This window comes from Cebus imitator, unplaced genomic scaffold (assembly GCF_001604975.1).
Source record: "Cebus imitator isolate Cc_AM_T3 unplaced genomic scaffold, Cebus_imitator-1.0 Scaffold94, whole genome shotgun sequence".
In the NCBI taxonomy this organism is placed as follows: domain Eukaryota; kingdom Metazoa; phylum Chordata; class Mammalia; order Primates; family Cebidae; genus Cebus; species Cebus imitator.
The window spans coordinates 4,317,858-4,329,599 of record NW_016107409.1 but is presented as its reverse complement, the minus strand read 5'-3'; the positions used below and the strand labels follow the sequence as shown (position 1 = coordinate 4,329,599).

General features: G+C 37.5%; 1 protein-coding gene across 8 annotated transcripts in view; it reads left to right on the top strand.

The window, feature by feature from the left end:
• Positions 1 to 11,742, top strand: part of LRCH1 (leucine rich repeats and calponin homology domain containing 1) — a 210,455-nt gene that overhangs the window by 97,907 nt on the left and 100,806 nt on the right. For all 8 annotated transcript variants that reach the window (XM_017535976.2, XM_017535980.2, XM_017535981.2 and 5 more), the window contains exon 2: positions 4,079 to 4,223. In XM_017535976.2, coding sequence (XP_017391465.1) covers positions 4,079 to 4,223 — 145 coding nt within the window. The remainder of the gene's footprint in view (positions 1 to 4,078; positions 4,224 to 11,742) is intronic.

The window sequence follows — 11,742 nt, the reverse complement described above, 5'->3', positions numbered from 1 at the left end:
AAAAAAAAAAAAAAAAAGGAAGAAAAAAAGAAACCATGCTAAAAAAATATGTCATTTGCATATGCATAAGAATATCTGTAGATGAAAAAGATTGCTAGGTTAAAGCATGTGTGCATCTATAATATTTATAGATATTACCAAAATGTCTTTCATTTGCATCACCGTGTCCTCAGGATTACAATGTGTTTATCAGATTTTTTATATTCACCATTCTAATAGGTGAAAAATACTATCCCATGTAGTTGTAATTTGAATCACTCTGAGTGTGGTTGATCCTTTTTTCATATGCTTAAGAGCCATTTGTATCTCATTTTCTGTGAGCCATCTGTTCATATCCATTTTTCTTTCCTTGTTTACGATTTGTCTTATTGCTGTCGACTGTAGAAGCTCTTTCTGTGTATAAAAAATTTGCCTATTGGGTTTATAAATCGTAGAGCTTTCCATTCTCCCCTGTTCCTTGTCATACATGTTTATGGTGAAGTTTTTGTTTTAAAATGCCATACTTTCGTATGCGTGTTGAATTTGGCACTCTTGCTTTATACTATTCATGCAAAGCCTTCCCCATTTTGAGATCTAAACACAACCATGTGTTGTTCTGGTGCCATTATGGCTTCACTTTTCACAGTTGATCCTTTGATTCATCTAAGATTTATTGAGATAAGAGGCATGAGATAGGTAGTCATCATTTTGTTGTTGTTCGTTTTAGATGGCTACCCAGTTTTCTCAAACTACTGGCCTTGTGTCTTTTCCCTGTTGATTTGAAATGCCACCTTTATTGCATACTTCAGTGGTCCCCAACCTTTTTGGCACCAGGGACTGGTTTTGTGAACAAATTTTTCCCCAGACCCGGGTGGGAGATGGTTTTGGGATGATTCAAGTGTATTACTTTATTGTGCACTTTATTTATATTATTATTACATTGTAATATATAATGAAATAATTATATAACTCACCATAATACAGAATCAGTGGGAGCCTTGAGCTTGTTTTCCTGCACTGGACGGTCCCATCTGAGGGAATGGGAGACAGTGACAGATCATCAGACGTTAGATTCTCATAAGGAGCAGGCAACCTAGGTCTCTTGCATACACGGTTCACAGTGGGGTTCGTGCTCCTATGAGAATCTCATGCTCCAGCTGATTTGACAGGAGGCGGAGCTCAGGTGGTAATGTGAGCAGTGGGGAGTGCCTGTAAATGCAGTTGAAGTTTCACTTGCTGGCCTGATGCTCACCTCCTGCTGTGAAGATCTGTACCAGTCTGGTCTGTGGCCTGATTTCCATATGAATGTATCTTGACCTATTTCCCATCTTGGGAATTCATGCCATTGACCTTCCCATGTATCTACCATACTGCTCTGTGATGTGTTTTTAATATCTAGGAGGGCTCATCCCCTCTGGGCTCTTTTTTGTTGAGAAATACTTTACTGTTTTCACATCATTTTACCATGTGATCTTTAGAATTAACTTGTGTAATAACGCCAACAAATTTTTTAAAATTCTAGAACTATATTTATAAATTTGTTTAAATTGTATTAAATTATATAATTGAGATAATTGTCACCTTTTAAAATTTTGCCTTCTTTAACAGGATGGAATATTGTTTTCAATTAGTTTATTTTTTGTATTACTTAGTAGCATTTTAAAGTTTTATTCATATAAATTTTGCATGTTCCTTAAGATTTTCTGGGGATTTTGCCCTTTTGCTTTGATCATAAATTATATCTCTTCTTTTGTGCCATTTTGCTGATGTGTGTAAAATACATAAAAATATCCTTTAATAAGTCTGTTTAAAATGAATATTGTATTCTACCAAATGCCTTTTACATATCCTTGGAGATAATCATATACCATTTCACTTTGGTCTATTGATAAAGTGAATTGTTTTGAAAGTGTAAGATCCTCTATGCGGTCATAAAAAAGGATGAGTTCATGTCCTTTGCAGGGACATGGATGAAGCTGGAAACCATCATTGGCAGCAAACTAACACAGGAACAGAAAACCAAACACTGTGTGTTCTCACTCATAAGTAGGAGTTGAACAATGAGAACACATGGACAAAGGGAGGGGAACATCACACACCGGGGACTGTGAGGGGGTCGAGGGCAAGGGGAGGGATAGCATTAGGAGAGATACCTAATGTAGATGATGGGTTGATGGGTGCAGCAAACCACCATGGCACATGTATATCTATGTAAGAAACCTGGACGTTCTGCATATGAATCCCAGAACTTAAAGTATATATATCTTTGTATTCCTAGAATAAACTCCACTCCTTCAGTGTATGTTAATCTTTTATATGCTGCTCATTCCTGTTTGCTGGTTTATTTATTTATTTATTTTTATTTATTTATTTATTTTTTTTGAGACAGAGTCTTATTCTTGTCACCCAGGCTTGAGTGCAGTGGTGCGATCTCAGCTCACTGCAACTTCTACCTCCCAGATTCAAGTGATTCTCGTGCCTTAGCCTCCCAAATAGCTGGGACTACAGGCACATGCCACCATACCCTGCTAATTTTTCCGAGTTTTAAGAGAGACGAGAGTGGGGGTTTTCACCATGTTGGCCAGGCTGGTCTCAAAGTCCTGACCTCAGGTGATCCACCCACATCAGCTTTCCAAAGTGCAGGAATCACAGGCGTGAACAACTGTGCCTGGTTCTGTTTGCTATTTTTTAAACTAAGGATTTACATCAATATTTAGAAGGGATATGAATCTCCCTTCTAAATATTGTGCACCTTCTTTGTTAAATATATAATATAGTATCAATATTGTATCTTACTTTTTAAATAAGAATTGGAAAACCTCCCTTTGTTTTATATGGATTGGAGTAGTTTAAATATAATCAGAATTGTTCCTTAAAAGTTTGTTAGAACTCTCCCTCTGAAGCCATCTAGTCCTGGTTTTTGCTTATTTGTGTATTTATTTATTGGAGGGAAGGTGGCTCTTCTTCCCTCCAATATGTCAAATATAAATATGTCAATATCCCAGATGAAACATAAATATCTGTGATATTGACAGATGAAACAGACGTTTCATCTGTGATATTGACATATTTATATTTTCTGTGTTCTCCTTCCTTGGCTAAGGTGTGGTTCCTTAAATATATGTTACGTATTATTTACTGAAAATCTTCAGTTACTGTTTGAGTCCCTCCTGCTACAGGGTGAGGTTATCTATTATTGTTGAGTTGTTTTCAGGAGTGGTGGTTCTTTCCTTATATTTTATGTTTTATGGAATTTGACAGTCATGTCTCCCATTCATTTAGATATTAAGATATTAAAGACTATTGAGATATGATGATATTAAGGACTATTGCATAATGTTATCATTGGGATGGTAATACTGTAGATCATACTGTATGGTTACAATCAGCTCTTTGGGCTGATTGCTGTCTTTGATACATTTGGCCAGTGGTGTCGAGTTTTACTGCTGACTGTGCTTCATAGTGTCTGTTCTTAATAGACGCAATTTATCTCAATCTTATATATTATAGGCTCTCAGTAATTCTAGTGAATAAAATACTTGGTTATTGTCTGTTATGTGTTCATTTATAAAGGATGGAAAAGACATGTTTCTACAAAAATTAGCCAGACATGATAGTGCTAGTCCCATCTACTTGGGAGGCTGAGGTGGGAGGATCACCTGAGCCCAGGAGGTTGAGATTGCAGTGCGCTGAAATCATGCCACTGCAGATCGGCACAGGCAGCAGAGTGAGATCCTGTCTCAAAAAAGCAGAAGCAAAATTGAATTAATAATTCTGGTAAATATTTGTATTCAGATATGTTCGAGGATAGCATTTTGCATACTTGTGTGGTAGAATGAATTGGAAATAATTTTTAGATACACTGAAAATTCTTTAGAGAGCTAAACGGTTTTGGCAGTATTTTTGCTTTTCCAAATCCCACATGTCCCAGGATTTGGCAAAGAAATAGAAATTGCAATGCTGTAGTAACAAAGGTGCAAAAAAAATGATAATGTTGGTCAAAATGTATAATGTTAAGAGAAACAGCGTTCATGCTTAATGAAAGTGTATTGATTTTGTTCAAATTTTGTTGAGAAAATATTCTCTCCTTTTCTCACAGATTTATCTAAAAACAGACTGGTGGAAGTTCCAATGGAATTGTGCCATTTTGTATCACTGGAAATTCTTAATCTGTATCACAACTGTATCAGAGTCATTCCCGAGGCCATCGTTAATCTGCAGATGCTGACTTACCTGAACTTGAGGTAGGCTAAACATAAACGTTGTAATCAAATTCAGTGAAAGAAAGAAAAAATTATTATGATTTCATTTCTATCAGGTTTTTTCCCTCTCTGCAATCCTTGATTTTTCTTTGATGTAGATCACACAAAGATCTTTTAGGAAATAATTTTTCTAATAAATTTGTAATGTTCTTAATATTGTTCTTGGTGCTAGACTTCCCTGAATGTCAATATGACAAAGGTTTTTTTTTTTTAAAAAAATGATTAAATCATTTATTCTCTTTGTCTAGTTGGTATTTGTAAGGTTGTAGTTATGTTGTCTTCAAGCATTCATGTAGATTTTGGAGGAGGAAGTATTAAGGAAGTGAAAAAGGGTTTGGTTGTCAGGACAAACTGGGAGCAAAAAAAAAAATATATAGACAAAGTTTGGGTGATCTTGGCAATTATCGGTAGCATTGGGTTTTGCTAGCTAGTACTAACAGAGCCCATTCACTTTAAGCCTTCTTAAGAAAGTTAAGGAGGAGCACTGAACAACTCTAGCCAGATACAAAGTTTGCTGTCTATCTTCCCATCCCACAACTTAGGTCAGTGTTCGCTGAGCATGGTTTAGTAATGTGTTTTGATTGGTTATGCACAACATGGTATAATGTAGTAATGCTCCTGAGTGGCTCTGAAGTTAAAAAAATCAGTTATTTTAAGGCCTTGGTTTTAGACTTTGCAGCTGGGTGCTCTGGTCAAATTCTAAATCCTTTCCTCACATCTAGGGTGTTAGGGGAGAGAAGCAAGCTGTTTTATCAAATCTGTCTTTAACGTGAAAACGAGATCCCCCAATTGCAAGCCTGAATATAGCCTTTATTCATATCAGTTGCATCATGTTGGTGTGCAAAGGGTAGCAAGGCTTATGTGGAGTAACAGATATACCCAGTGTCAAGGTTCAGAAAGTTCAATGAACCAGGTATAATGTCAGTGGTTTTTCAGTTTTGGTTTAGATGGCTAGTGAAAATTGCTGGTTTTCTGTTGTTTTCCTTGCAGTCAAAAATGAGTTTCCAGCTGGGCACGGTGTCTCATACCTGTAATCCCAGCACTTTGGGAGGCCGAGGTAGGAGGATCGCCTGAGGTCCGGAGTTTAAGATGAGCCTGGCCAACATGGTGGAACCCTGTCTCTACTGAAAGTACAAAAATTAGCAGGGTTGGTGGTGGGCACCCGTAATCCCAGCTACTTAGGAGGCTGAGGCAGGAGAATTGCTTGAACCTAGGAGGTGGAGATTGCTGAGATTGTGCCATTGTACTCCAATCCAGCCTGGGCAACAAGAGTGAACCTCTGTCTCAAAAAAAAAAAAAAAAAAAAAAAAAAAAAGAGTTTCCATTGCATTTCTGTAGAAGTGCATTTGTTTTTTGGCAGGGCTGAAAAAATCCTAGCAGGTGTTTAAGTAGCCATAACTTCTTTTTGGTAAACAAGGTGTAGGTTACTGTTAGGATCGTCTGGAGGCTCATATGTCTAATCTTCACTTGTGCAGATTTATCTGACCATTTTGAATTTTCTTGCTGTTTCTGACATAGCAGAGTATTAATAGCCTTGGAACTGCCTGGTACAGCAAGCATAGGTATCTATAGAACTTGGGTCAGTATCTCCCTAAGACATCTGTACTCTAATTCCAACATATTCGGGGGAAAGCGTGTGTAGTTGATCTGTTTACTTACCTACTCCCATGCTGCTGCGACATTTTCATTCCTGGTAGTTCTGGATGCAGTAAGTCTATGTGTTTAACTTTGCATTGTTATATTTAGTCCATGTTCATTGAGAAACTTGTGGGTATAGATGACGTTTTACTTTTACAATGATAGGGATGCTAATAACGCTCGATAATGTAATCTTAAAATGCGTATTATATTTTTAGAACATTAGTAAAATGGTTTTGGTGTGATGATTTTCATGTTGCACCTATTGCTGTCTTCAGACGGGTAGGAAGATATATAGGGGTATGGATCTGAGAATGTTTTAAGGAAAAACAGGGAAGTCATTGAAACTGATGGTGACTGAAGAGGACCATGTGGTATGTTATAAACAGGGTTTTCTGATGAATTTTTGGTAATGGAAAGGAAAAAGAATATAGAAAGAGATTGTTAAGCATCTTATTGTTCTCAGTCTGTAATTTTTAGTTTCATGATTGCATCAGTTTTCACCCATTTACATGGGTCATTCTGTTTTTATTCTGTTTTTCTTTGTTCACTTCTCCAACTTTTAATATTGCCATGTTTGAGAACTATTCCTCTATATTGAATCATATGCCCTTTGAAGGAATTTGACAAATAGAGAAAATTTGAGAAAAAGCTTATCTCTCAGAACTATTGTATAAAGATAAAAGAAAAATGTGTGGCTATCCTCTAAACTTTTTGAAAGCCAGATACTGTATATACATATATAATTATTTTCAAAACCTCCTATATAATTTACTACATGGATATAAATGTATAACATAAAATAGTAGATCGGGCGTGGTGGCTCATGCCTGTAGTCCCAGCACTTTGGGAGGCCAAGGCAGGCAGATTTTCATGAGCCCAGGAGTTTGAGACCAGCCTGGGCAACATGTTGAAACCCTGTCTCTACTTTAAAAAAAAAACAAAAAAAAATTCAAAAATTAGTCAGGCGTGGTGGTGTGTGCCTGTAGTCCCAGCTACTTGGGAGGCTGAGGTGGGAGGCTCTGATAGGTTGACGCTTCAGTGAGCCGTTATTGTGCTACTCCACTCCAGCCTGGGCAACAGAATGAGACCCTGTCTCTAAATAAATACATAAGAAAGTAATGAGAGTAATCTTTAATCAGGAAGCTGGTCCTCTTGTATTACACAATTACAAGGCCTTTAATTCCTATTTGATCACTGGATATAGTTGAAACATGTCTTCTAGGTATTAGACACTTAGAATTGAGATCTTTATCAGTTTGGGTGTGATTTGATATAGAATGCAATATAGCTTTTGCCTAAAAGGTTTATTAGTATCTGTGAAACAGTGACCGTCACATTTGTTTACTTCCAAATACATAATTGTATCTAGAAAATATCAGTTCCATCTAATGAAATTGTTTTGAAGTCTTCTAAGATATTGAGTAGTATCATCCACATGATAGTGTTGCCTGTGTGAGTTCTTCCTGTCCACAAACTACCACCCCACTCCTAGCCATCCCCAAGCCTCGTAATCAGGAGGAACTCAGAATATCGTGCCTATGTGTGATCATGACATGATGTCTGCCCCACAACAACCAGAGTTAGCCACTGTGACCTTTTCACGTATTTTCTTTTCCTCCTGGATATTAACAAAATGAAATATATATTCTGTTGGATATGGCAAAGGGATATAGTGGACTTCATTGACTTTCGGCCTTTGGGGAGAGACTGCCAATCCCCTCACTTGAAAAGGACACAGAGACTGAGGATGCTGCAAACACCTTGCTTTGTAGAAGGGCTAATCCATCATTTTTTCTGCAATAGTTATAAATGGGATAGTATGTCAAAGAAAAAACTGTTATATCTAAGATAGATGTATATAATCAATGCAGGACATTATCATTAATTTTGGTGTATGGGGAAGTCAGTGTGAATTTCCTTCAAACTATATTACAAGGCTACTGTACTCAAAACAGCATGGTACTGGTACCAAAACAGAGATATAGACCAAAGGAACAGAACAGAGGCCTCAGAAAGAATGCCACACACTACAACCATCTGATCTTTTACAAACTTGACAAAAACAAGCAATGGGGAAAGGATTCCCTATTTAATAAATAGTGTTGGGAAAACTTGCTAGCCATATGTAGAAAGCTGCAACTGGATCCCTTTCTTACACCTTATACAAAAATTAACTCTAGATGGATTAAAGATTTAAACATGAGGACTAGCACCATAAAAACTCTAGAAGAAATCCTAGGCAATACCATTAAGGACATAGGTGTAGGCAAGGACTTTATGACTAAAACACCAAAAGCAATGGCAACAAAAGCCAAAATAGACAAATGGGATCTAATTAAATTTAAGAGCTTCTACACAGCAAAAGAAACTATCATCAGAGTGAACTGGCAACCAGCAGAGTGGAAAAAATTTTTGCAATCTACCCATCTGACAAAGGACTAATATCCAGAATCTACAGAGAACTTAAACAAGTTTACAAGAAAGAAAACAAACAATCCCATCAAAAAGGAGGTGAAGGATATGAACAGACACTTTTCAAAAGAAGACATTTATGTAACCAACAAACATATGACAAAAAACTCATCATCACTGGTCATTAGAGAAATGCAAATCAAAGCCGCATTGAGATACCACTTCACACCACTTAGAATGGCGATCTTAAAAAATCAGGAGACAACAGATGCTGGAGAAGATGTGGAGAAATAGGAATGCATTTACACTGTTGGTGGGAGTGTAAATCAGTTCAACCATTGTGGAAGACAGTGTGGGGATTCCTCAAGGATCTAGAAATAGAAATTCCATTTGACCCAGCAATCCCATTAGTGGGTATTTACTCAAAGGATTATAAATCATTCAATTATAAAGACACATGCACACATATGTTTATTGCAGCATTGTTTACAGTAACAAAGACTTGGAACCAATCTAAATGCCCATCAGCGATAGACTGAATAATGAAAATGTGGCACATATGCACCATGGAATACTATGTAGCCATAAAAAAGGATGAGTTCGTGTCCTTTGCAGGGACATGGATGAAGCTGGAAATCATCATTCTCAAGCAAACTGACATAAGAGCAGAAAACCAAACACCACATGTTCTCACTCATAAGTAGGTATTGAACAATGAGAGCACACAGACACAGGGAGGGGAACATCACACACTGGGGCCTGGGGGTTGGGAGGCTGGGGAGGAATAGGGGGGTGTGGAGGGATTGGGGAGGTATAACATTAGGAGAATTAACAAATGTAGGTGATGGGGTGATGGATGCAGCACAACATCACCATGGCATGTGTATGCCTATGTAACAAACCTACACTATCTGTACATGTACCCCAGAACTTAAAGTATAATAAATAAATTTTTTTTAAAAGGGAGGGATCAGGGAAAGAGGTCAGAGAAGACAAGCTGTTTTAAATTCCAAGAGACTTTAAGAAAAACAACTAAATGTAATATGTGTGGATCTTGTTTAGGTCCTGATTTGAATAAGTCAACAGTAACATCACATTCTTGAGATAATTGGAGGAATTTGAATATTGTACCAAGGCATTATAGTGAATTTCTTTCGATGTGATTATAATCCTGTGGTTCACTAAGACAGTGTCCACATTCCTAAGTGATATATCCTGGACTCTGCATGATGAGAGAACGTGAGATCTGGGATTTGAAAAGGCGAATAATTGGGCAGAATTGAGGGTCGAGGGATTGATGGAGCAAGGGAGACAAAGTTCTAATGTATGCATTGGGTATATGGAGTTCAATACATTATTACATAACACTCTAATTTTATACTACAGTTATTAATGCTGTTATTGTTATAGTCATATTGCTTTCGTGTATGTCTGAAAGTTTTCTAATAAAAATGTGTTAAAATGAAAAGAAACTGTAAGTTACTTTTGAGCCCATACTTAGGGTAGACTGTAACAAATGTAGTATGACCTGAAAGAGTTTTAACATAGGCAAGTTCACCTGATTTTATAAATAAGTACCCTAAAATGCATTATTTTCTGTAGCACTTAGAAATTTTCCTCCTTCCTTCTTTCCTTCCTTCCTTCCTCCCTTCCTTCCTCCCTTCCTTCCTTCCTTCCTTTCCTTCTTTTCCTTCTTTCCTTGACTCATTCTATCCCCCAGACTGGTGTGTAGTCTCGGCTCACTGCAGCCTCCACCTCCTGGGTTCAAGCAGTTCTCTGCCTCAGCCTCCCAAGTAACTAGGATTACAGGTGCCCTCCACCACACCCAGCTAACTTTTGTATTTTTAGTAGAGATGGGGTTTCACCATGTTGGCCAGGCTGGTCTTGAACTCCTGACCTCATGATCCACCTGCCTCGGCCTCCCAACTCTTATTTCTATTAACTGAAAAGAAAGACTTGCTAGATAAAATAGTGAAAGAAGCTGCTTTTCAAATTTTCACAGATTTCGTCTTTCTGTACTTAAAATCAACATGATCTTACTGTATTTAGATTTTTTCTCCTCTCAATAAATTGCATGTAGAAATTACTAATTTCGTATATTCCAAAATAGGAGAGATGCCATATGAAGCTACTTTGAATGCATGGGAAGCATTCAAAATTGATGACACCCTTTGGAGTATATTGTTTATTTCAGCTGAGTAAACAGCCATAAATATTTGATGGTGATGGTGATGATAATGGTGATGGTGGTGGTGGTGGTGTGTCACTGCCTAACCAGCTTCTTGGCTGATATGTTGTCTTTAAATATCAAAAGGCTGCGTGGTGCCAACAACCTCTAGTCCTAAAGTTAAATTTAGCACATGGAAAAAAAAAATCCTCACTGTGAAGTACAGTTAAAAACACTTACATATTTTTCACATTTTCTCACATGATGGAAATGTTATGTTTGTGGAAAATATTAATTTATTGCTGTTTGTGTAGCCTGTGTTTGAAGAATCTAGACTTTTAATCTTTGCCTCTTGGTGTTCACAACAAAAGGTTATGTTAGTTTAGAATATATGCCACTGTGTCTTTTCCTGTTATAAAGTGTCTTAATCCAAGAAATGAGGCCAAGAGCAATAAAAGGGATTAAGCAAGACTTGTTCCTATGGAGGAACCAACACTTTGAACCTGAGTTACACAGGAAAGCCTCACAAAGTTTAAAATCTATTTTAAGATGCTGGAGGGGTTGTTGTTGATGAGCCTCATGAAGAAAATGTACCTTAGGAAAATAAAATAACCCAGACTAGCAAAACTCTTGGCAATAGTAGGAGTGTTGTGAATCTAAGAATAGGGACCTTGGTTAAAAGCCTCATCTCAGGGGTAGCAGCTGCCAAGAAATGAAAGTTCTCTATAGTATTTGATCATATTGCTTCCAGAACTCTTGGTGAGTGCTTTTTACGTTTTCTAGGGTGAAATACACCCAGCCAGGCCTGGTTTATTCATTAGAAGCCCCAACCTCTCCCAACCTGCTAGGAGTGGGTTCTGAAGCATTGCCTGTAAAGAACAGGGCGGTCTCTTGAACAAAATGTTATCACACCATAAAAGGAATCTGTTTTGGCGGCGTTCTCTGCAGCCTGGCATTCTTTTTGGCTGCTGAACAATGTGCAGAAAGAGCCAGCTTCCTGATGGTCCTATAACCCGTGTCCCCGCATTCCTTTGGGAGTCGCTCCGAGAAGTCATCTTGGATTGGGACAAGCATCTTGCATGCTAGGGTTGCCTTAGAAAGCCCAGGCTTTATATTTTTTTTGTTGTGAACTAAAAATTAAACTTAACTACATTTCTTTTTACTTGTAGAAGAAATATCTTCTCTCCTTGCACTGACAGTTCTGGAGAAAGTTGCAGGACAGTGTTTCTTCTCTCTAAGAAATGAAAAACTCGATGGTGTCTTTTTTTTTTTTTTTTTTTT